The sequence below is a fragment of the Lissotriton helveticus genome, chromosome 12, assembly GCF_964261635.1.
Source record: "Lissotriton helveticus chromosome 12, aLisHel1.1, whole genome shotgun sequence".
Taxonomy (NCBI): Eukaryota; Metazoa; Chordata; class Amphibia; order Caudata; family Salamandridae; genus Lissotriton; species Lissotriton helveticus.
This window is the reverse complement of record NC_136073.1, coordinates 302,690,165-302,716,666: the sequence shown is the minus strand read 5'-3', so window position 1 is coordinate 302,716,666 and position 26,502 is coordinate 302,690,165. Positions and strand designations below refer to the sequence as shown.

Sequence of the window (26,502 nt, the reverse complement as noted above, 5' to 3'; positions counted from 1 at the left end):
CTCCAAACCAGCCAGAATGCAGCAGCCATTCTCATCCTAGACCTCTTGAGGACCCACATCTCTCCACAACTCAAAGCCGTACACTGGCTCCTTATCTGCTAATGTTGCCAGTTCAGACTGCTCAGCCACGGCTACAAAGCTCTCCATAACAAGGGTCCAGCCAACCTCAACTACAGGACGAACTTCCACCAACCCACCCAGACTAGACTCCTTGTCTATCTTCCTGGCACACACCCTCTGCATCCACAGAAGCAGGGGCGGTGGTCGCACCTTCTCACACCTGGAGCCAAGTCCTGAAATGACCTCCCCTTCTGCACATCACCCACACTGCAAGAGTTCAAGAAAGACCTGAAAACCTGGCTCTTTGACTAATTCAGCGCAGCAGCATCACAAGCACTTGGATACCCTCAGAGGTGAGAAGCAGCGCTTTACAAATCCTATTTGACAGCCGTCGGACAAAGTCGAGGGCAGGGCAGAATAGTCTAGGGCCTGATGCTCCAGTGTAGGGAGCTTGGTCTCCAGGGCTGTGATCTGAACTGACTTCTCACTACCTCAGATAAACCCTTTCCCATGCCCGAATCACCAGCTTACTGGCTGCCCAGAGGATACTTGCCAAGTCCATCAACCCCTGATTAATCTCCAAGTAGGAGTGTATCTCAGACTCCAGAAATGCTTCAAAATGAGGATTGTTAAGGTACCAAGCGTTGAGAAGCCACATGGGCCTCTAAGCCGGTTCTACAGCCTCGACAGTCATAGTGGTGGGGCATAATCTGAGATCACTCATGGGAGTATGGTAATGCATGTTACGTGACAGACATCAGTGGCCTTTAAAAGGATTAAATCAATCGGGGATTCTGTTTTATGCACTTTCTGTAATGCCTGTTGGTTGATCTCCCATTCGTGGGATGCAGCTTGCTCACAGTCCTCGCTGTCAGAACTTGCCCCTTGCGCTAATGACGTGTTTCCTTCAGTATCGCCAATGTTCTCTTCCTGCTGGGGAACACTATGGCCTGTATGGTGTCGATCTCTGCCCCTAAGAATATCTTGATTTGCTCTGGTTCTTTTGACAATTTCACCCAATGGAGCGAGAAACCCAGTCGCGTCAGCGTTAGTACGACCTGCTGGATGTGTAGTTTGCATTGGCTGCACAAACTTGCCTTTAAGAGCCATTCGTCGAGATCGGGGTATACCTGTATTCCTTGCCTTTTTAGGTGTGCTGCGACAGCTGCTAGGCATTTTGTAAACACCCTTGGTGCGGATTTTAGGCCGAATGCCAGTACTGTGAATTGGTGGTGGCTTTGGCTGATCACAAATCTTAGCAGGCGCTTGTATTTGTGGTTGACGGGGATGTGCAAGTACGGATTCTTTAAATCTATGGTAGTCATGAAGTCCCCTTGTTGTATTTGTGGTATTACCTCTTGTAGGGAAGTCATCTTTTAGTTTTTAGGAATTTGTTTAGGAACCTTATATCCAGGATAGGTCTTAGTGTTTTGTACACTTTCCGCTGAGTGTGCCTTGCTTCTTGGTTTTCTGTTCGGAGGTTGTTTTTCTAACTCTATACAGTATCCGTATTGTATGATGTGTAGTATCCACTTGTCCGATGTGACCTTCCTTCATTCCTGGATGAAGTCTTTTATTCTTCCCCCTACCAGTGTGGAGTGTTCAAGGTACTGTTTGTTGTTGAACGCTCGGCTGCAGTTTTTCTATGTCTTTCTGTCCACCCCGAGGTGTTGCTAGGGTGGGATTCTGTTTCTTGGTGAAGTCTCTTGAATGAGGGCTGTTGTCCTCTCCTTCGTGTTTTTCCTCATCCGTTTCTGCGTCCTCGAAAGGACTGTCCCCGGGGCTGGTACTGCCAGTTCTGCTGCTGCTGTCCATGCTGTTGCTGGCCTTGGTTGTTCCCTTGGTAGCCACGTCTGGTGCGATGTGGTAAGGATGTTGCCTCCTCTACCACCTGGCCTTCTCGTGGGTGTGCCTCTTCTCCTCCCTCTGAACTGCAAAGCTCTCATGGACCTTGCGGTCTCGTTGACATTCTTGAGCTGCGTCAACTTGTCGTCAACTGGTGTGCCAAACAGTTGCTCTCCGTTAAAAGGTGTATTCAGGATGTTGCTTTGCACCTCTGGCTTGAATCCCGAGATTCTGAGCCATGAGTATCTTCTCTGTCACACCTATCATCATTAGTCTGCTCGATGCTGATTTTAGGCCTGTGTTCGCCATGCTTTTGCCTTCTTCTACCAGGTGAGCTGCTATTTGTTGGTACTGGTCTGGTAGATGCTTTAGGAGCTGGCCTACTTCATCCCAGTGTTGGTATGAGTGCCTGTAGATCAGGGCGTTTGAGTTTGTGATGCGCCAATGGATTGCTGCATTTCCCTCTACCTTTCTCCCTGTGAGATCCACCCTCCTACTCTCCTTGTCTGGAGGCGGTCCGGCATGAGTGGGCACATTAGCCCTCTTCCTAGTCGTTGCTGCAATTATGGAGTCGGCTGGTACTGACTCTTCGATGTATGCAGGGTCCTTTGAAGAATGTTTATACTTCTCCGTTATTGGAGTCACAGCCTTGCATACTGCTGGTTCCTTAAAGTCCTCTCTTCCTTGATCCAGCACACTAGGGAGCATGGGTAAGAATTGGCTCCCTCCTAGTTTGTTGAGGTAGTAGAGGCTTTAGGAGAAAAGATGCATTTGGCTTCTCTTCCATTTTCACTCTATAGGTCTGTGCAGCCTTTTGGACGACCATGTTGTAGATCCCTATGTCGTCTGGCGGCGATGGCTTCGAAGGGTAAGTATCTACCCCTTCTTCCGGCGATTCTGCATCGAGATCTTGCCATACTAGGTCTGGTGCCTCTGAGGACACCTCGGTAGGTTTGCAGAACTTCGCCTTCTCCCTCGACATAATAGTCTTCGTTTCCCTCTTCCTCGACTGGTTTGGGCGCTTTCAGCGGTTTGGCGTTCTCGTCATCTCTTTCGACTTAGAGCGCCGGTTTCGGCAGGATGGTGTATTGGCGCATTTCCTCGTCGAAGTCCCTTTTAAACTGCTGGATGCTCGCCATTTCGGCATCGAGCCCCCTCATCTTCCTCTCCATCTCGGCGGCATGTTCAGCGTCTAAGGTTGGTGCACCTCTCTTCGGGGCTGTCGACGACTATGTCTGCCCTTCCTTTCTCGGCACCGAGGTGTCCTTTTCGTGGGCAACCTTCGACGATCTTGGTTTTTCAAGGGATTTCGCAGATTGGGAGTCATTTTCGAAGGATCCGCTTGGCTGACTGTCCTTGGTTGCTGTTGCCTTTGTCTAGTGTTTCGGCGGCAAAGCTCCCTTTGAGGACTTCGCTTCACTTCTAAGAGGGTCGCTCGGGCTTTAGCTTCACCCTTTGGAGTATCGCTCAAGTCTTTAGGGGTCGACGACTCCCAAACCTCCTTTGACGTATTCTTATGGACCTCGACAACCGTGCAGTCCTCCGGTCCTTCGGCGATGTTGTCCTCTTCTGCACTTGAGTGGCCCAAGTCTCGGAGCGATGGAGGTGGTCCCTGCCCCTGCATGTTGTGGTTCACCCTTCTCTGCCGCTCCCTTACTCTGAGGGTCTTGGGTGTAAACGCTGAGCACGCGTTGCAGTCTTTGCTGCTGTGGTCGAGCGACAGGCAGAGGTTGCAGACTGGATGCTGCGCCTTCGGGGCGTATTTGTGGTGACAATTGGTACAAAACTTGAACAGTGATCCAACAGATCCCCGCGCTCAGGGAGCCCCCTGCGGCCGCATTCTCCATAGAACGTCGAGATCTTGGTTGTAAACCTTCTCCCTTGTCGTCCCGGTTACCTGACCTGTAGTCCGGTGTATATGAAAACTTGATTTTCGTCACTTTTCTACGATTTTCTTGATTCCTCTTCCAAAAACTCTAACTCTTCGGCAACAATCCAGACCCAACGGCGGAAAAAAGAATCCGAAGATGCTGACCAAAGGTGGGAGCTTCCGGAGGAAGCATGTCGATGTCACGAAATACACCAATTGGTGGTATGTTTACGCCCACCTGGGTCCCAAAAAAAAAAAAAAAGAGAAATGAGACTACAATACCGGACCCAACCACTAGATGACGGAGTAATGCACTGCATAGAAAAATCCAGAAAGATTCACGCTGCAAAATTTGGCCCCAACAATGAGAAGCAGAAGAACAAGCAAGAGCCGTAGGCAATCTGTGTGCACCTCCTCTATGAAGGATATAATGCCGGAGATAGAAGGAAAACAAAGAATGTTACAGAAGTACAGATTATTTGACTGTCCCCAGGCACAACCACCTTCCTCCCTACCAGCAGAAGTGGCAGTCAGGTGGTCAAGTAAGCTTGACCATAGGAGTCTCCCTCCTTAAGTCATGGCTGGCTAGAGCATTGGAGAGCTGGTCATCACCCACAACCTCCCCCCTGGTCACAGGGAAATCCGAGCATGAGGAGCCAGGATGGCTGCGGTCTTGGGCATAGGGTCTGTAGGAACGAGTCAGCTTCCTCCTCTGCAGTGCCGGGCCATGGCCAGCTGCACCCCGGCATGCTCAGTCATCAGAATTTGCGTCGGCTGGCGGTGCCCACAAGTCTACTCTCTGCAACCCACTCCCAGGCCTGTTCAGGGGTTTCAAAACAGTAGGATTTGGAGTTTCTCATGATTCCCATGTACTGGAGATTAAGCGCCCGTAGTTTTGCTTGACCTAAAGGAGCGACAATGTTGTTGGACTATCTTGCTATAGTCGGGGAAGAGCATTGTGTGTGTGTATTTTGATATCGAAGGTAAGGCTGCCCACGGGCCTCCCGGAGGATGGCGTTGGTTCTGGAAATTTAGTATTTAAGCAATTAGTGGGTGCTGGTACCCCAGGAGGGGGACATAGGGACAAGCATTGTTGGGCCCGCTGTACCATAAACCATGGCTCAAGCGTTGTCTCCGAGTTTCATGAGCAAGACCAAATCTCCAGGAAATGTGCAACATCCGGCATCTCAGACCCCTCCGGAAAGCCCACTATTTGTAGATCATTACAGCGGAAACGTTTTTCTGCATCCTCAGCTCTCTCCTCCAGGGCCGCTGCCGAGGACAGAAGACCAGTGACCTGTCAGTTCAGGACAGTCCTATCATCCTCCACCGAGGACATCGGGCGGATGGATTTCGAGTCCTGTATGGCTTTAAGAATGGTTGGCAGGTCAGGTTCTGTGTGGTCTGGAGGGGCCGTCACCCAAGGGGAGCCAGACAAGGTTCCAGTCCCTGCTGGCGCTGTGGTAAAAACAGCAATCTTGGTCTGGGCCTGTGGGGCCTTACCTTCGTCCGTTGCAGCAGGTACCGAAGTCAGGGACTGAAGCTTTAAGTGTAGCCCCACTCTGGCCCGCTTGTCCTCAAGCAGCATGAGCAGCCAGGTGTCCCCCAGGGCCAGGTCAGTACTTGGGTCTGGTGGTAGATTAGGCAACGAGCCCCTCCGGCGATGGATGGATGGTGCCCCGAGGGAGTTTGGGTCCCGGAGCCGGTCGGGACCTCAGGAAAAGGGGAGAGAAGGGGGAAAAACCCCCAGGGCAACAGCAGAGAGACGCAGCCCACATAGGGCCCACCCCAGCCCCCCTTGGCATCCCCTCTTATCAATGCAGAGGTTTGTGGTCCAGATGGCTGGGATCTCTTCTCCCTCTGTCAGTCATGAGGTCACAGGTTGAGAGGCTGGACTAAGCGTCCAATGGCAGGGGAGGAATAGAGCGGGAGCTCCTAGCCAGAGACGGCAATTATCCTCGTGTCCCCAATGCAGCAGAGCGTTTTTTTCAGAGCAGGGCAAGCCTTCAATGCTGCAACATTATGGAGAGCCCAGCTGGGCAGGAGACTCCAGACATAATCAGGCCTTGACAAACAGCACCCGCGGTAGGCCACAGCACCTCCACAGTCTCCCTGTGGCAGGTGCGGCATCTCAGGAACCTGCACCGGCAGCCCTGGCAAGGAAGAGAGGAGCCGGTCCTCCGTGCATGGTCCCTCGGCAATACATGCTCCAGTCAGGCCCCAAGAAGGAGGAGGAAAGTGTCTGGCGGTGAAGGGAGGGCCGAAAAGGGAAGCTGCTCCCCCACAAAGGTATCAGCTGCAGCCTGGCCTCGGTGCACGCCCACCCCTCTAGCAGAAGGGCTGTCCCGCCGTTTTCAAGGGGGGAGGACTCCCAATAGACCGCGCCCGATGCAACAGAAAATCAGCCCACGCCACAAGGGCTCCCGAGAGCCAGCTTTGCAGCATCACACCGAGCCTCAGTCCAGATAGGGAAGTCTCAGATGCTCCGAGGAAGGTAGGGAGCAATGTGGGGCCCAGAGATGGCAGTTCGAGTAGACATGATAAAGACGGATGGCAGAGGAGGCCGGGAGCTGTTTGGGACTGCGACTGCCATCTTGGCCTCAAATGAGGCCAAATTAATACCATCGATTCCATAAGGCTCAGAAATAATGCAAGGATGAGAAACCAACCTATCGGATACAATCCAGGCAAATTTGTTCGGGCGTCTTTTTAGACTGCAACCAAGTATCGCCCAAGCACAGATATGCGTGGAATTTGGCTTAATCAGGTGCTGTCATGCCAGGGCACTTTAATTAAATTCTGTAAAAAACTGGGACAAACACCCAGAAACTCTGGCCCCGCTCATTTGGGTCAAATTCTGTTTTGAAAAAATAAAACCCCATAGGGTGATTATCTTTCATCAGCACGCTCAACACGTAATGGGCCTCAGGGGCTTGAGGATCCCTTTTAAGCAAGCTGTAAATAAGTCAATCAGACTTGCTTCGTTTCATCTTGGCAAGAATCCAAAAGACCTTGTGCATGGATGGTTATAAACAATTATGGCGAATTAAAATCTCAGCCTTGAGTGCCATGTTTTCTTACTACATTAAGACAAAATACTAAAGCTGGGTACTCTCCCAACGAAAGAATTCCACAATGGAAGGGCACTTTGTCAACTTAATCCTGCTGGTTATGTGGATACAAAAAGGAAATACTAATTCACATCTTGTGCGTTTGTCCTAACCAGTTGGATGCAAGTAGGTATTTGCTACGTAAGAACTTTACCATTCAACCAATCAGAATATGTAGGCAAACTGTGATTCATTGTCTAAGTGGAGACCGCCCACAACTTATTAATTTTGTAAAATTAATGTATTATGCCGAACCCAGGATGTCAGGGAAATAAGTCACTGTTAAAAGAAATGTTACTTAGAAATTAAACATTAACCGCCCATCTACATCTTATGAACATCAATAGGGTTGATGTTCATTGGCACTCTTTGCACTAACATCGCAATATATGTGATCACAGCCATTTTAAAAATGGAGATGAATTGCCTAATTAGGTTCATGGTCTTAATCTTACAGCACATATATTGTAAATATTTGTTTAGGTTATGACTGTTGGATTAGTCCCTCTCGCATTGACATGAATTGTACCTGTTGGTTTAATGAGAGTTTTTTAATAGGATTTTAATGACAATTTGGTGTACTTGTGATGGCTTTTATTAACTCCTTCGATGCTGATGACGGAACCGCTCCATCAGCTGCGGTGGCGCTGTGCTGATGACGGAGCGATTCCGTCATGGCCCGCTCGGCACGCCTGCGCGGCGCGGATTCCGCGTCTGCGCTGAGCGTTCTATTGAGCGGGGCGGGCCATGACGGAACCGCTCCGTCATCAGCACAGCTCAACCGCGGCTGGTGACGGAGCGGTTCCGTCACCAGCATGTGGCCGCCCTGCCCCCTTAGCGCTGCGGCGGAATAGCCGCCGCAGCGAAGGAGCTAACTATCTTCAATAAACTCAATCAGTCAGACAACGTTTGTGGCTGGCCTCACCAATTTTATTTTTGACCCAAAGTGTGCTCCCCAAAAATGTCACTTCTAGAGACACCACTGTTCCCCGGTGAAACCAAAGGAGATCGATGGACTATACTGTTTTTCCTACACTAGTATTGCAAAGAAAGGGCTAGGTTGTTTTGATGTTATATGTTCTTGCTTAGAATGTAATTCCATTTTATTTTTTATGCTATACATTATTGAATGTACTTCATTTAACTGCAGCACTTGTATGTTAATAAATGAAGGTTTGTTAAAACTTACATTGTGTTTGGGTTCTTACATTTTGCACATAATTAACTGTGCCTGGGCTGTGAGGACTGGAACGGATCACACTATTTGACACACACATACAAAATCAGCCTCCAGTACAAGAAACTGCATTTAAAAACCTCTCCAGATAAACATGTATTCTTCAATGTCAATCCCATGGAGGTTACTAATTCCTATTGTACATAAGCTGTAAAGGCATAACCCAGTTAGATGAGAATCAAATGTTACGTACCTAAACCACTAATCTTCAGCATTGGTATAGATTTTTTAATTGCATGCCTCAGATACTTCAATCCATATTTTGAACATTTGGTATTAGCCTATTGCTATTCCTCCTAACCTGTATTTAATGTACCACTTTTGGCACACGCCTATGGGAGAATGGTCATCCCCAGGAGTAAGGAAGTTAACAGCTGTCCCTATTAACAAGTACTAGAAAAACAGTATGCAACAAGGTATTCTATAGAAAATACTGCCATGCAGCACCAGTCAGGTAAGAAAAGTTCTTAAAATAAAAACAGCATCACTGTATGCTAAAGCAGGCAGCAGACACTTACACAGAGGTTTCTCAATATACATGTACTGAACTAGAACTGAAAAAAGAAGCCTCAGAAATACTTCAATTAAAAAAACATTTTAATAGGGAAGCAAGAAAATCCATCATTCTACAATGTGTACATGTGAGGTATTATATAAACTCTTCAAAGAAGCAAAACTTTATTGAATATCCATTCCATGAGTTTACGGTCTCTTTACTCCATAAAGGGTAAAAATGTTGTTGGCTAACTGACTTTTGTGCGTAGGGTTTACACATGTTGCCTATGTAAAGCACCCAAAGACCTTTGATGGGGTTTGCCAATGAAAGAACTAATTTTTTAATTTGTCAATAATGCAACCTGAACAGGTAAATATATTTTTATTTAAATATAAGCAGTTTAATAAAGCAAAAAAACATTTGAATGCTGATCAAACCCATATATTACAAACCTTAATAATAAAAACATAATATTCCAATAAAGCTAGTTCTTGATTCCATGAAAAGAAACTTGTCTGAAATAAATCCACACAGCATTTGTGTGGTCGAAAACACAGAAAAAGTTTCAGTCTAGTGACATTCATAGTCATCTTTTCTCCATTACTTCTTGGTAGGCTATAAATCGTCTCAAATTCATTTTCACGTTGTCAAGAACACACATCTGCTCAGGACTGTATTTTGCTTTGCCTTCTTTGCGCATCTGTAAAGAAAAAAACATTTCCTTATAATTGTGAGCTATTCAAGCCCACAAAGTGTAAATAAGAAAGGTATTGAATTGTTTGGAGGGTAGACATATGTGGAAAATAATCTGAAAGCTATTCCTATACTAAAATGTGGCAGATGTTCTAAACTTCTAGTGGTGATTTACCGTCCATTATTTTCTGCAGATAAAGAATTAAGTGTTCCACAGGATCTTTCAATTTCCTTTAAGGGATTTCCTTCCTTTAGGTATCCTTACTTTTTTTATATTCATGTAGAACTGTACTTTTCTCAAAGAGCTAACCATAACTATCTTGATAACTATGCCTTTTTGTATTATGGGCTTGAGATGCAGAAACATACGAAAATGTTTCAATTTAAAACACAGTGAAGCGCATGAATTCTAAAGGGTTGCATCTAATCAGATAAATGCTTAATGACTTATCTTTTATAAACATGCTTCTGTAATGATAACATTTTTGTGTAAAAAAATAAGTTAGAAAATAGATTTATTAAGAAAGAACCTAAGACCTCAATTATGGTTGCCTCACTGGGGAGAGTTGTTAATTTGACAGCGCTGGAGTTAACAATTGCTGGGACCCCATTAACAGGATTACAGGTTGCATCATGAGGATCCTTTGAGTAAGGGTAAATTACTGAGGTAAACTGGAATTCTGGGTCAGATTCCTCTGCTAATTCTCCCCAGGGATTTTGGCTGTTTGGAGCATCCAGAATCAGTATAGACAACAGAGAACCACTGTGATCCTGCAGACTTTGTAACTCTGTTACAAACTCAGAATTCTGGAGTAACCATAATGAGATATCTAGTGTTAAGGGCTGAGAAGTGTTGGAAACTATATATATGACAAGACAGAATACATACCTTCATTTTGAAGACGGGCTGAAAACGTTTTAGTGTTTGGAGGAGTTTGATTTCAGATGCTGCCTTTTCACTTTCTTTTCCATCTGCAAACACATCAAAAATGGCGTCTAGCGCCTCTCCGGCAACAACTAGGCATGGGTCATTGGTAGCAACCTCAAGAAGAAAATTACCAATTGCCTGTAATTACAGGATATTAGATCATTAGTTTTTGTGAAAAAAAGTCATCTCATCATTTCATCAACATGTGGTCCCTGAATATAACAGACAGAATACCAACCATTCAGCATTACTCATTGATTCAATATATCTCAGCAGGCTGATTGTCTGGCCCAGAAATGGATCCTTAAGTAGGTCACTCAATGCAGTACAACTTTCAAATTACTTGTGACACATTCCACCTAATGGCTCAGCTTTACAAACAAATAGTGTAAGAAATGAAGCTTTTCATCTGTCAGTATCTGTAACGTGTTTACAGATAGGGAACTAAGCAGTCAGAAGATTGTTCTTTTTAACAGTAGGCACTATTTCCTATTTGGTACTACCACTGTCAAATGCAGCTTCAGTTTTGCTGAGGCACAGTCTCATGAGCCAGACATGGTTACTGGTGTTACAAAATTAGATAGCACACAGTCTGTCATTAGGAATGCATCAGAGCTCATTCATTAGTCCAAGGATTACTTTCCAATGGCTCTGAGGTTTCTGTTGCAGATGACACACAGTAGATTTATGATTTGCTATTTTGTGTATTTGTAAAGCACACTATCAACTATGAGGGTATCTTGGCACTGAGCAGGAGTGTTGGCATAGGTAGTTAATTGAAAATCCGGGTTTGCAGCTTCTTACGGAATTCAAGAAGTGAGGAGGCAGCTCTGATGTGAAGCGGGAAGCCGTCCCACACTTGACGAGTGATGTAAGAGTATGAGTAAGAGTTGCGGGTCGTCAGCATAGGAGAGGATGTTGATGTGTGTGGATGACGCTGGCCAGAGGAATCATATGCATTGCAGAGGGTGGGGCTCAGCGAGGAACCTCGAGGTACTCCACTGAGGAGTTACCTCCGAAGATTCTAAGAAGTGCAAAGTCATTAAATCTAATTTTTTCCCTATTTCATAGGCCCTGCTGTTCTCTTTCAGTTTCCTCCTAATATCCGCTACAGTCAGCGCTGGGACACTCCTTTGCTGGGGCAGCTGTGTGCTCTACAAAACTCAGAACATAACATGCAGCATGGATGACAGTTCTCCCTCCACATAGGGGCGTGATGCCCCAAAGGGGAGTGATTTGCAGCAGTAAAATGGGCATTACTGAGTCATGCACTAGGGGGAGCATTTGTGTTTTTTTTTTACTGGAGCTCTTCCACTTCACGCTCCATCATATTTTTTACATTTCTTTCAACTCAGAAATATCCTTGGGATTTGAAGCATCCATGTATACATATATCTTTATATTCAAATATGAACACGAATATACCTTATCTGGCTTTCCGTGTTCAAATTATATTTGAGATACATTAATGACATTTTTTTATTGTGGGCTAAATCTAGACAAAAATTGCTGATTAATATCGAAGAGCTGAATTCAATCTTTCAATTTAATAAATGTGTGGTGGTTCACGGTCCTAGGCAGCTGAGAAATCTAGGAGAATCCATGCTTGTAGTTGAACGGTGTCCAGGGCTGTTGAGAGGGTTTCATGTATATCAGTGCAGCTTCCATGCCTTTTCCTGTGCGGAAGCCCGACTGGTGATCATATAGTAGGTTGTTGGCGTACAAGTAATCTTGAAGTTGTTTGGCGATTACATTTTCCAATGAAACTGCTGATGAATGACAGATTGGAGACTGGTCTCAAAAAGAAAATAGCAATCGGGTCTACTGATGGTTTTTTTAAGCAGTGGGATGATGATTGGTTATTTTAGCACAGCAGGTAACCTTCCTTGTGAAACAGAGGTGCTGCTGATTTCCCCTTACTTGAGGGCCAATGACTGAAAGAACTCCTTAATCCACTTATCTGCACATGGGCAGATTGGGATGTTTGAAGCATTTTTGGATCGGATCCACCCGCTTGGACTACGTCCATCGGTTTGAAGATGAAGAATGATGTGCTGAGAAGTGGAGGGTCTAGAGCTGGAACGTTATATGTCACACGGCTACTATTTAGTTTGTTATTAAATGAGGTCATTTTCTTTGTGAAAAAGGTGAGAAATTCCTTACATAGCTACTTTGAAAATATATTTGACAGCATGTTTGCCGGTGAGATTTCTCTAAACATTTTAAAGAGCTCGTCAGTAGCATTGGTAGATTTTAGTACACGTTAGGTGCAGAAACCCTTTTTGATTCTGTTGATAGCTTTGTGATAACCTCTCATACCAATTTTGCATTGAATCTTGTCCACTTTCACTTACATCTAGGTCCATTCTAGTTTACAACCTATTGTTTTTAGTTCTCCTAGTTCAGCATTAAGTCATTTGTTGGTGTATTTGTTTTTTTCTGATTTGGTATATTTCCAACAAATATGGCCAAGCATGTCTAGTGTATTAATTATGTTATTTCATAGCTGAATGAGAAGTTCATTGGTTTTTGATGAGTAGGTGGATTGTCCTGAATTCCAGCACAAGTTAGATAAAAGTCACAGAGACGAAGTCTAGCCAGAAGATCAACTATAATGTTTGTCATTTCAAAGGGGTGATATAGATATAGGTGTTATAAGCTGTGCCCATAGGCTCTAGATTCAATGACCCATGAATTGGCCTTGATTGAGTAACGGATGGATACTGCATCACATGAAAAAAAAAAATATGTCACAAATATCACTACAGATTAGAAATGTATGATGAATCTTAGCCATTTCGCACCACTATGTGTTGTTCTGTTTTTTCATATAGTGTTATAATGCGAAGTAAGCAGTCCCTTAGTTAATAGGGGAGAGCAATAAGAAAACCTTAAAGACTGGTATTTTAACTTTTTAGATGTTTCCTGAATTCTAAACCGTGTTTTACAGCTGAAACTGCATTGATGATTTCCTTCTGGAATGAGATTCCGTTGCTATGCATAGTGATATGCCAGTCTACAAATGGGAGCAAGAAGCACAATAGGCATGATACATGTTGTACGGTTGTCCAGATCCTCAGGGTATGATGTATAGAGCATGTATAGCAGGTCAGTAGCAGTAATGTAATAAAAAGGTCCTGTAATATGCCATAAAACATCAGGTAAAACAACAAATTAAACATAACAGCTACATGCAAAAATTCACAGTGAATTTAACAAAACGCAGCAAGGCTCATGATTGGAAAACGGAAATAAAAATCATAACAAGACTACCATAATGCAAAAGTATAATAAGAATTAAAAACAAAAAGTAAGAAATGGCCACACAATTGATGGATAACAGCCATAATATCCCACAATTGAGATTACAAACTATGGAAATAATACCCTTAAAGAAACAAGGGGCCAGCAAATCTAAAATGTTGGCTCAACGAGAAATATTTGGCCGGAACAGGCTTTAACCTACACATTGGTACTGCAAACAACTCTCCATCAAATAGGGATGGTACTGGTGTTAGATCACTAACTCATGAGATTTGGTCAGCATGAACTAGATTAAAGGACGAAAGATGGTAGGCACTGTATACAAATATTTCAAGACTGTTTTTTACAGGCTAGAATTGTATGGTTTCATAAAGTTGATGGTAATAATGGGACTGCAGCTGACCATTCCCATTTGTTTATATTGATCATGAGATTTTAGGGTAAAATTATTCTTTACTGTTACTATTTGCACTACAAAAGTACTGCTGTTTGGTTAAGGAATCCAGATATACCCCTTTTTGTCACATAAATGGATCAGGAAAAGTAGAACGTATTTACTGAAGCTAGCAGAATGAAACGGACACTAATGATTAATACATTGTTATGTGGATTATTTGAGTTGGCTCATGCATATCATTTAAATACCTCTTCTTGTTTTGTCTAAAGGGTGCCTTGAGATCAAACCCCTGAGGAAAGCGTTTTGCTTGAAATGCATTGGCACATGAGGAAAAATGGTTTTGCTGCACTATAAATGAAAGTGTAAAATACTGAGGATTTGAAATGTAATGCAATGAATTAGAACTTGATCCTCTAATAAAACACATCTTCAATTATTAAAACAACTGCATGACGCTTAGCTGGAAAATTGCAGAAGCTTACACTGAAATTGCTAGAGCCTTACCCAGAGGTACAGTACACTATATTTATTACTGTGCATTTACTTGGAAACATGTATAGGTATGTTAGATAGCTTGTGGAGGCATCTGCTGTTGCATGCCTGTGACACCATTAAGTTCCACAATCGAGCAGGGCTTGATGAGGGATCACAGTTCTGTTTCTGTGTGCTGATGGAAAGGTATGTGTTGTGTATTAGTCCATACTGTTGTGTGTATGTCAGTGTTTGATCGGAGACATCGGAGAGCAATACTTCATCATATAGGAGCTTGTTATGGTCTCCATCTGTATATAAATATCACCAGACCTATATTTGCCACATGGTCTTTTTAGTCTAGGACAATACATAGTTCTACCACAGCCTAACGCTAGCACTTGACATTTTTTAAAGATTATACAGATCCAAAGTTTTGAACGACTCAGGCATACATCGTGCTCCAACCCCAAGGATGAAGATTGGATGGCGCATACATATTTACGAGCCACCGCAAACACTACGCATCAACAGCAACATTAACTTCTTTTATTCAGAGACCTGACCTGTACTTGAGCAAGGATCGAGGTTTTCACTACAACATACAGTCTTCTGTATGGACACCAACCTACCCATACAGATTGGATTTGTGTCTATTTCTTTATACGTCACATCTCGCAGAAGTGCCTTTCCTGAGAGTACCATAAGCTATACCCACCACTCCACGTGGGTCAACGTGCATGGATGTTAAGACCTCATCTATACTTTACATAAGCCTTGCAAAAGTCATTGCATGACGAAACACACCTGCTGTTGTCCAGTTCCAAAGGATGAATATGTGAATGTACCGAAGTTCACAGAATCCTCCATATCTTTAATATAAGTTTTGTACAACACACGCCCTTACTGTTTGGACCGTACAACATTTTTAGACTAATGACGGAGTGCTATAATTTCCTGCTTTGCGGTTTATACACATTGGATCATTTGGCACAACTGCACAACTTGAGCTCACTACTCTGGTACAAGGGTGTGGGATACCTATAAAGCAGCATCCCATAAATGTACGAAATCATTGTACTGTGCCCACAGAAATGATTTGTTCGAACGAGGTGCAATTGTTAAACCACAACTACCTTTCACCTTTACTGATGTGGGCAGACTTGTTTATGTTCCTTTCCCAAGAGTAGACACTATATGTGCAGGATCATAAGTGCTACGGTCTGTTTCCAAATTCACCGTTCTCGTATTAATGTAGTAGGGATTTAACCTCTACAGTTAGGAGATTCTAAAAGGCATTAAACTTTGACTACTAATTGACCCTCTGACTGTCTCAGCCATACTTTGCCGCTATAAGTAGTAGAATGTCCTCTCTAAATCAGTCTTTCTGGTCTGCATTAAACCGACTGGTCTTCTCCACTCATCTTCCTTCTAGCAGTGCAGTTTTCCAACTGTGATTAATGCAGATTACTGGGCCGTATAATAATTATGGGTGGGCGGAATGCTCATTACGCCTGCCGAATTGGCGGAATATGATGACTCTGAGGTTGTCTTGTAATGTGGAGTTCTGGCCAAATTATGCCATTTGCCGTGTGGTGGAATTTTTTCCCCTGCAAGTCTCTAAAAATGTTAGCTGGCAATCGTGAGCGAGATTTGGCGCCCTCTAACATGATTGTCTAACACGGGCAGAAGACTGTTTCTCTTGGAGATTTGCTGCTGCACGAGTAGATTTTCTATTCAGGCTGCAGCAAAATCAACTTGAATGGCTGCATGCTCTTTCAAGCATGATGCCATTCGTGCTTATATTTTTTGCGCTGCTCGCACTGCTGGCACTAAACTGGAGCTCAATGTATATATTTACTATTCATTGGTGGAACTCCGCAGGATATCACAGGTTTTTAAGTAAGCGTGGAATTCTGTGGAGTGAAACACAGTTCCACCCACGCTGATAAGAATAATGTGTGGAGGGAACTTCCTGCCTTGGAGTCATCATCATGCAGACTTATCTAGGTTCACCTCTTACTGGATTTCTTGGAGAACCTCAAAATAGCATGTTCTATACAATACCATTACTTGCATCTCTTTCTTGCTAAAATTATTTCAGAGTACTCAAGTTTCCAATGGCCATCAGTGAGTAGATCATCCTGTGCAGGTGTTTTTCTTGGTTTTCTGGGACTTTAAACTGATTATCAGTAGTACAAATCACAAAATGCAAAGATGAAAAATGGATTGAGTTGTTGTCATCCTAGAGAACAGATGCAGAAAACTGTCACGAATCAACACCATGCAAGATTATCTAGTCTGGGTACAAATATTGTGAGGTGTGTGGATAAATTCCCCTTCCCCCCCTCCTCTACACACTAGGGTAGAAAACTTTTTTTTTTTTAACTAATCGAGCTCCATCAAACCATTGCAGGTCTCTTACAATATCTTTGGTCTATACCAACAGAATGTCTCCAGAATGTTTGGCAATTCTTAATCAAAAAGCTATTCTTTTTTCTATAGGCAATTTGGCAAGTGGACTATTAGTTGTATGATCGTTTCTTGAATCTTAATAAACCTACTATTAACTTAAATGGTGACAGCCATTGATGAAGCTTAGTGATTTTAGTTTACACTGAATTTAATATAAAGTTTAGGAAATTTTAAACAGGGTCACATTGGAATCTCGCAATTCTGATAGATGTTTATAAATGTGTATATTATTTATAACCAAATTGTTATAGTGAATGTTTATCAAAAAACTTATCAGGCTGACGTAAAATTTATTTTAAAAGACCCGTTGATTTTGGGATCCAAGTACCAAAAAGTCCACTGGATATTGGGGCAGCGTAGACTTATATGTAAAATGAGATTTCCGAGCATTAGAATTACTTGTGGGAGAAATCCCCCATGGAAAATATGCATCTAAGAGTCCTTCCCTCCCAGTCTCCTAAAATGTGGCAAATCCGACTAGACCTCAACTGGTCCATGTGGTTGGCTGTGTTTTGCACAAACAAACCAGCAGGCAAACCATAAAAAAACGAAGGGGCAGGCTTCTAACTGATTATGATCTGGTTGCATATGAATTTTTTTCCTTTTGTAGAAATGTTTACTTACGGGCTTACAACGGTAGTGATAATCTATCCCCTACCCCCTTCTCAGTCTTTGGCAGGATTGTCCATTTTAAATAAAGTCTATACCCCTGATCTAGAGGTAGAATACTAAAACATCATGCAACGTGATATACTGATAATGCCACATACAAACATGCCATAATTCAGAATGCAAATCAAAAAGATCCAACTGGTTAGGTTATTAACGGTCTAAACTGGCAAGAACACTGAATCCAGCAAATTGCAGGCTGTTTGCAGACAAAATTGAATAGTTATCAGGTCACTCTCACTTTTTGTTGCAATTATGTAAATAAGTATAATCTTTCATTTAGCAAAGAGGACAGGTCAATAAAAAGAGCAAAGAAACAACCTTCAAGGGTTCTTAAGAATGGAAAACAGAGGAAATCCAGGAGGCTATTTCGCTCTTACACCCCGGTAAAACGCCTGGTCCCGATGGGTACCCTCAGGAGTACTACGCGGCCTTCTGGGATATTCTGGCCCCCCATTTGGTGGATCTATTCCGCCATGTGGCGGACACAGGGACATTCCCACCCGAATCTGACGTGGCCACGATAGTGGTTATTCTGAAGACACAACCACCCTCCCTGAATTGTGCAGACTACCGCTCGATCTCACTGATCAACACGGAGATCAAGATCTTCGCAACCGTCTTGGCTCAGAGACTAAGACCCCCTCCTACAGGACCTGGTCCACCCCGACCAATGTGGGTTCATGCCTGCTAGGGGCACTCGTCACTGCATTCGTCGCCTCCACTTGGCTCTGGCCCACCGCGGTCGCCTAACCACGAATTTTGCGCTGCTTTTCATAGACTTTGCGAAGGTCTTCGATTCGGTGGACTGGGAATATCTGGAGGGTGTGCTGGAACCAATGGGTTTCGGTCTCCCCTGCCGCCATCTGATCAGGGTTCTTGACACTAACCCCAGTCCCTGTGTCCTCATTAATGGGATGCTTTCCGAGGCATTCCCGATCCGGAGGGGCACGCGTCAAGGGTGTCCGCTCTCACCACTCTTATTCGCGCTGGCGATGGAGCCCCTGGCGGCGCTCATCCGACAGGACCCACTTATTCGGGGTTGGGCCTGGGACTTGAGCCAAGTCGATAAGATAGCCCTATATGCGGACGACATTCTGCTTTACTTTGCGGACCCAGACAGCTCTGGCCCCAGGTGCCTGAAGGTTCTTTCCGCTTTCGAGCGGGTCTCTGGACTCCGCCTCAATCCGTCGAAGTCAGCTTTGGTCCCCCTACACCCCTCAAGGGACAGCTTTGACTGGCAGACAGACATCCCCCTTAGGAGACAATCGGTCAAATATCTAGGAGTTTGGGTAACCCTTCTGCCAGAGCTTGAATGGGCTTTGAATATCACGCCTTTGGTCGTCAGGATGAAGGCGGATCTCAAGAGGTGGCAGACCCTCCCCTCTTAACCCCCTGGGCAGGAGTGCACTCTTCAAAATGATGGTCCTCCCCAGTTTTCTTTACATACTGCAAAACATTACTATCCACCTGCCGGGTAGTTGGTTCCGCGAACTTGACGGTGCTCTCACCCGGTTTCTCCGGGGAGGAGGGAGATCACGTTTATCCCTGGCGCACTGCCGTATCCCCCCCTTTGACAGGGGTATGGGGGTTACTAATCTCCACCTCTATTACCTGGCCACGAAGCTCATCGTGATCCACGATTGGTATGCGGTCAGCTGGTCTGGCCCAGCATATCGCGTGGAACTCAGCACATCGGATTTCACGCAGATCCAGGCGTTTCTATATGGTAGCCCAGTGCCACAGGCTCTGTACCTGGTCACCAGGACGGTGTTTCTGGCCTGGTGTACGGCCCTACGTCATGTGAGGTGGGACCGGAAACTCACTCGGCAGATGCCACTCCGGCATGGGTCCTGGATGCAGGAGGTCTCGTCCTTGCAGGGGTTCCGACGTTGGGACCTCATCGGGATTTACCTGCTCGGAGATGTATGGGTGGGGACCACTTCCGATCCTTTGCGGACCAGCAGCAGCGCCACGCCCTTCCCCGCTCCCAACTCTACAAGTACCTACAACTCAGACACGCCCTTCATACAAATGTCTCACTCCCTTCCAGAGTTCAGCCCGCTGGAAGCCCAGGTGATGATGGGGAACCTAGGGAGGGGAGGGAGGGGAGGGGGGAGGGTCCCGCATATACCGGTCACTGGTGAACAATGGTCACGCTTCCCTCGATCAGCTCAGGGCTCGATGGGAGGGATGGCTGGTCCCCCTAGAGGAGGCGGATTGGAGGGATGCCCTTATGGCACCCAAAACCTTGACCACATCCTCCAAGTTACGCCTGATCCAGCTTTACTACCTTCATGTGGCATACCTCACCCGACACGTCCATTCCGGGCCCAGATGAGATCCTCCCCAGCATGCACGCGATGTGCCTCCGCCCCAGCCGATTTCTACCACATGGTATGGTGCTGTCCGGCTTTGGCGCCGTCCTGGAGGGGAGTGGAGCTTGAACTCACACATGCCCTGGGATGGGAGGTTCCCCATGACCCGTTACGTCTGCTGTAGGGGGTGTTTGATAGCCTGGATGGCTCCAGGGCAGACAATCACTTTTTGGGGACAGCCGTGGCGGTGGCCAAAAGAGACATAGCGGCGCACTGGTCCCAGGCTAAAACACCCACTGTACAGGGATGGAGGAGGGGAATGGACTGGTGTGGGATCCAGGAAGAAGCCCTATTGGAAGCCCAGGGATGCCCTGACTTATTAAGGAAAGTGTGGGGTAAATGGTTCAATATGCTGCCACTATGATGATCTGCCTTCATTTTCTTTTATGTACGATTGTATTTAATGATTGGACTGCCATGGCCAACCCCGATGGGCCGACCCTGGTCTTGTCAACTGTATGCATTGTCATGCCTTTTTTTTAATGATTAATGATCTGCTACCAATGAATTTCCATGTTGTTACAAATCCAATAAAGTTGATTATCAAAAAAAAAAAAAAAAAAAAAAGGAAAACAAATCTAATTCTTAAATCATTCCAAACAAACCAACAAAAAAACAGTGCTATCACCAAACTTCAAAAGAGAAATAATGGTTTATTATAAAAATTATGACGAAAAGCTGAATGTTTTTCTACTAGGGGACCTTAGTATATTTTGGCCTAAAGTCAGTATGGGAATGCAAACGTATTCATCGCTGGAGTGCAATATCTCTGGATCTTTGTAATTCAAAAATTAATCTGTTTATGGGGTTTCTCAGCCCCCAACTAGATGGTTATTATTATGGGTGATGTTGTGCTCTTGAAGTCAATAACTGTGGACACTATCTCAAAAAACAATTACATCTATGAACCTGTATAGCAGGCAATCCCAAATGGATACCTGCTTGTGTTTACAGACAAAATCCCAAATAACAGCCATGTGGGGCAACATTTCCTTTTGACAAATAAAATCACCAACCGATGCGGCCTCTCCTCCTAAGAGGGATGAAGCAAAGAGAAGAAAGTCAGGAGAGTGATGGCCTACCCTCTATGGAAAGGCACCACCACTTAAGGTAGAAATTATGCTAGAGTCCGAAAGCAATACATCACCCAAAAAGAAGGTGGTACATAGTGGTTGCACTGACAGCACCTGGTGTACACGATACATGGAAGTAATTGCAATGAGGAACGTAGTTTTAAGGGCGCACAGCCTTAAAAAGAACAGCTGGGTGACTGCTTGCCATGGGGCAGCCCAGACCTCACAAAAGCTCAGAGCTTCTTTGGCAGCAGGGATCATTCCAGGAGTGTTGCCCCCTGTAGAATACAGACCAGAAATTGTTCTTTTCAGCAGGGTGGACACTGTGCCTGTTTAGTGGTCGAGCAGCGCTTCCAAAGGATTGCTAAACACAAACAGTCCTCAGTAAACATGACTGCAGTTAGTTAGATTCAGTCCCTGGAACCAAGTATGTCCACAAACCAATTGGCCTACAGCCTCTTCCTTCGTCAAGAGGGATACTGAAAGAAAGTACCAGTCAAGTACGGGCAGTAATTAAGAGCGGACCAATCAACTTGCTTTCCTAGTTCAACATTTTATGGGGTTCCTTCAATTAAACACAAAAAAGCCACCGTCTGATCAGCTCTTGTTAGGCCTAGGACTACAGAAGCCCTTCCTGAGCTGGTTCCAACCAGTTCAGGCACAAATGTTCACGGAGTATAGACATGTAATGAGAAAACAAGGGAAACTCAATATTCAAACCTGGGGTACCTATTAGTATTTTAAGAAAACATGGGTTCTTACAGGGCCAAATTGGTACAAAATAAAGCAAGGGCAGTTGGGTTTAAAGCAGTGTTAATCAATATGCCTGTACCAAAGAGGAATATAAAGGCAGTTAACGCCGGGCGGAGTAACAATAGGTAGTTATTTAATTGTAGACAGGGACACAGATGAGCTTTTTTTTCAACGTGCGATATTTATTTATCAACACTATTGCAGCGTATTTCTGAGATTATACTTCAAGTGCTCACAAAAAAGTGATAGCAAGTGTGAGGTGACGAGTGAGTGACTTTTAAAAATTATATACATCGCATTGTCAAGAAAGATAGAAACTCCTGGGTGTAATTTAAACAATAAAAGGAGTTTCTTGTTGTCCAAGAGTAGTCGACGTTTCGATCTCACTGGAGATCATCATCAGGACAAAAAGGAAGGAGTAGTTTCTGTCCTGTAACTCCAGTGCTGTAGTAGGGGTATCTCTGTTACAGTCATAATCTAGTGAATAGTCCCGCCCATATGCGTGGACCCCGGAGCAATCAAAAATAATCTCTTACAGTGTCAAAAAAATGCAGAAATGCATAGACACTTAAGAGAGAATTTAAAGACAGATAATGCAGCCAAAAAGGCTACACTGTCCAGTACTTCAACTAGAAATTCCACCACAAAATCCACAAAACAGCAAAGCCTGTACAGATTTCCCTTGCTTAACAGCAAAATCCCTCAGGAATGATAGAGAGAAGAACCTGGACAGACAAGCCCCATAGGCTGCCATTATGTGGCTTAAATAGGATACTGTGCCTTTAAGGAACCTTCCAGAACCTTCTCCCAGTATCCCAGAATGCATAGCAGGTCCAACTTCGTTTCAGTTCTTTTTGAAGGCGTAAACAACGCCAGACCTGTAGCATTATGAACCTGAACAAATCTCCACCGGGGAGGCGGGAGGGCGCTTATGACTATAACAGAGATACCCCTACTACAGAACTGGAGTTACAGGACAGAAACTACTCCTTCTGTAGTAGGGGATCTCTGTGTATAGTCATAATCTAGTGAATAGAATGGCAAGCCCATTCCCACATCAAGCGGCGGTGGAGAATATGAAAATCACGCCACTATTGTGCGAACAAATTCCGCAGCGAAGCCTGCCCAACCTGAGCGTCTGCCCTGGCATCAGTGTCCAGGCAGTAATGCTTAGCAAAGGTATGGACCGACTTCCAAGTGGCCGCCTTGCAGATCTCTGCAAAGGGAACATTACGAAGCATAGCTGTCGTAGCAGCTTTGCCTCTGGTGGAATGAGCCTTAGGCTTACCCCCTAAGGTCTTATTAGCTTTGCAGTAACACAATTGTATGCAGGACACAATCCACCTCGAGATGGACTGCTTAGAGGTAGCAAGACCTGTCCTGACTGAGCCATAATTAATGAACAATTGGTCTGACCTACGAATATCTTTAGTCTTATCAAGATAAAACTTCAGCACCCTCCTCACATCCAGGGAATGCAAAGACCTTTCCGCTGGAGATGACGGATTCTGAAAGAACGTAGGCAAAGTGATAGTCTGATTGATATGAAAATCAGAAACAACCTTGGGAAGAAATTTAGGGTGAGTACGCATAACAACCTTAGCAGCATGAAACACAGTATAAGGTTCTTGGCAACACAATGCCTGAATCTCACTCACCCTGCGGGCCGATGTAATGGCCACGAGGAACGCCGCCTTCCAGGACAGGTGCTGCAACGAAGCCTTATGAATGGGTTCAAAAGGCTCCTTCATCAATCTGGACAGCACCACATTCAAGTCCCACGAAGGCGAAGGAAGCCTGACAGGAGGGAACACTTTCTTCAAGCCTTCCAAAAAATCTTTGATCACAGGGATCTGGAAGAAGAAAGTCTGTGAGGGCCTTTCCTGTAGGCAGTCAAAGCAGCCAGATGAACCTTAATGGAATGGACATTAAGGCCCGACTGCGCCAGATGCAGCAGATACGGAAGGATGACATCTTCCTTGCATGTCGTAGGGTCATAGTTCTTAGACTTGCACCAGATGCAAAACCTCTTCCACTTGTAAGCATAAGAAGTCCTAGTGGAAGGTCGCTTAGCCTCCTTCAGTATGTCCATACAATCTTCTGGGAGATTCAGATGGCCATATTGCACTATTTCAGGAGCCATGCCGCCAAACTCAAAGACGAGAGGTTGGGGTGCACCATCCGCCCCCGAACTTCGTGAGAAGGTCCGGCCTGCACGGCAGCTTCATGTGAGGAAGGAGAGAGCGGTGAAGCAGGTCCGTGAACCACCACTGTCTGGGCCATTCCGGGGCGACCAGGATCATCCGCGCCCTGGACTGGGACAGCTTGATGAGAACCGCCGGAATCAGGGGAATTGGTGGAAAAGCGTACAGAAAGCTGTTCGACCAGTTGATCCATAACGCGTTCCCCAGCGTCCCCTGCTGGTAGTACCTGGAGGCGAAGCCTCGGCATTTGCTGTTTTCGGCGGTGGCGAACAGATCCACGTCTGGAGTTCCCCACCTTGCGAAGACTTCTCCTAGTACTTCGTCGTTTAAGACCCATTCGTGGTTTTCTTGAATGAGTCTGCTCTGTTCGTCTGCCTGAACATTCTGCACACCTGGTAGATGGGTGGCCGTTATAGACAGTCCTCGAGCCAGAAGCCAGTGCCAGATCGCCTGCGCCTCCTGCGACAGAGTGCGCGATCTCGAGCCCCCCTGCTTGTTGAGGTAATACATCGTTGTCGTGTTGTCCGTCTGAACAAGCAGAGAGTTGGTCTGAAAGGACGGGTGAAAAGCCTTCAGTGCCAAGTGCACAGCCCTGAGTTCCAGGAAATTGATGTGGTACGTGGCCTCCATCTGGGACCACGTCCCTTGAATTTGTAGGTCTCCGGAGTGCGCTCCCCAGCCCTGGAGAGAAGCATCCATCACGATAGTCTGTGTGGGAATGTCCTTGTGGAAGGGAACCCCTCTGAGGAGATTCTCCTTCGAGCACCACCACTTCAGACACTGAAGAGCATGCAGAGACAGTCGTATCTTGTCGTCCCAAGATCCTCTCCTCTGGTCCCATTGATCCTCCAAGCACTCCTGTAGCGGTCTCATGTGCAGCCGCGCATGTGGCGTCAGGAAGATACACGAGGCCATCGATCCCAGCAGAGAAGACACCGTCCTCACTGTCGTGGACGGAGTAGACATGAGAGCCTGAGCCTTCCGAAGGAGTGATAAACGTCGCTCTTCCGAAGGAGACACGCTTGCCGACAGTGTATTGATGGAGGCTCCCAAGTACTGGATGCACTGGACCGGAATCGGGACCGACTTGGACATGTTGATGTGCAACCCCAGCTTGTTCAAGAGAACGCACGTCTTCTGGAAGTGTGCTTGAGCTTCCGAGAAGGAGGAGGCCTTGATCAACCAATCGTCCAGGTACGGGTAGACAAACACCTTGTTCTTCCGCAGGTGTGCCGCTACCACTGCCATGCATTTCGAGAATGTCCTGGGTGCAGACTTCAGTCCGAAGGGCAGCACCGTGTACTGATAGTGATTGGTGCCGACTTGAAAACGCAGAAACTTCCTGTGTTTGCATGCAATGGGCACGTGCAAGTATGCGTCCTGTAGATCTATGGCACACATCCAATCTCCTCGTTGCAGCTGAGGGTAGATTTGATGCAACGACAGCATGCAAAACTTTTCTCTGCGAATCCACTTGTTTGCCTGTCGCAAATCCAGAATGGGCCTGAACTCGTTTTTGTCCTTCTTGCGGACAAGAAAGAACCGAGAGTAAAGACCTCTTCCTCTTTGAGACAGAGGTACGTCTTCTATCGCCCTTTTCCTTAGCAGAATGTCTGCCTCCGCCTGAAGCTCGCTCGGGTGATACTGCGAGCTGACGGGAGGAATCGATGGAGGAGGGCTGGTGAAACGCAGACTGTATCCATTGCAAACAATATTCAGCACCCACTTCTCCTGAGTAATTTTTCTCCACTCTGCCAGAAAAAATTGAACGCTTCCCCCCACCGGAGCGGGTAACGGACGAGGGGGAAGTAACAGCTCAGGGTCGAGGCCCGGCCGGGCCCTTGGAAGCGGTAGAGGACTGCTGTCTACCCCTACCCCCCTGGCGTTTCTGGAAGGGCCGTCTGTACTGCTGCTGCTGTTGCTGCTGCTGATGTTGTCCGGCAGACTGCCCTCTTCCACGACCCTGCGACCCGAACCGCCGTTGGAACTGGCGGTAGGGTTTCTTCTCCTTGGGCTTCTCCAAGCCCACCGCCGTCAGGGTCTCCGCCTCGGCCTTCATCCTGGCCATCTCGTCATCCGCGTGTTTTCCGAAGAGGGTATCTCCGGAAAACGGGAGATTCGCCACACGTTGTTGTGCTTCTGGCTTAAGAGACGTCAACCGGAGCCAAGCATGGCGCCTCTGGTTAATCCCGTGGCAGTATCCGTGCGCAGACAGCAAGGAAATATCCGCCGCGGCGCTAATGGCCTGGTTAGAGACCAGCATCCTCTCCTGGACGATCTCCATGAAGTCCTCTTTGCGGTCTCGAGGAACGAGGTCCGCAAACTGCTCCATTGAGTCCCACAGTGCACGGTCGTATCGTCCCAACAAAGCCGAGTCACTGGCAGCCTTCATTGACGAGGAGGATGTACCACACGCTTTTCGCCCAGCAGAGTCGATCCAGCGGCTCTCCTTGTCCGGAGGCACCGTGGACGCAGGAGAGGTGGCATGAAGCTTCCGGGCCGCCGTCACAATGACCGAATCCGGCGCCGGGTCCTTTCTCAAGAAGGCTGGGTCCGAGTCCGGAGCTCTGTATTTCTTG

At 45.9% G+C, this 26,502-nt stretch overlaps 1 protein-coding gene across 3 annotated transcripts in view; it reads right to left on the bottom strand.

The window, feature by feature from the left end:
- Window positions 1-8,701: 8,701 nt before the first annotated feature.
- HEATR3 (HEAT repeat containing 3) overlaps window positions 8,702-26,502 on the bottom strand; it is a 191,783-nt gene continuing 173,982 nt past the window's right edge. For 2 of the 3 annotated variants that reach the window (XM_078671369.1, XM_078671371.1), the window contains exons 14-15: window positions 10,201-10,377; window positions 8,702-9,318 (exon numbers count right to left, since the gene is read on the bottom strand). In XM_078671369.1, the coding sequence (XP_078527495.1) occupies window positions 9,205-9,318; window positions 10,201-10,377 (291 nt within the window). In that variant the 3' untranslated portion in view covers window positions 8,702-9,204. The remainder of the gene's footprint in view (window positions 9,319-10,200; window positions 10,378-26,502) is intronic. The other variant, XM_078671370.1, reaches the window with a different exon arrangement.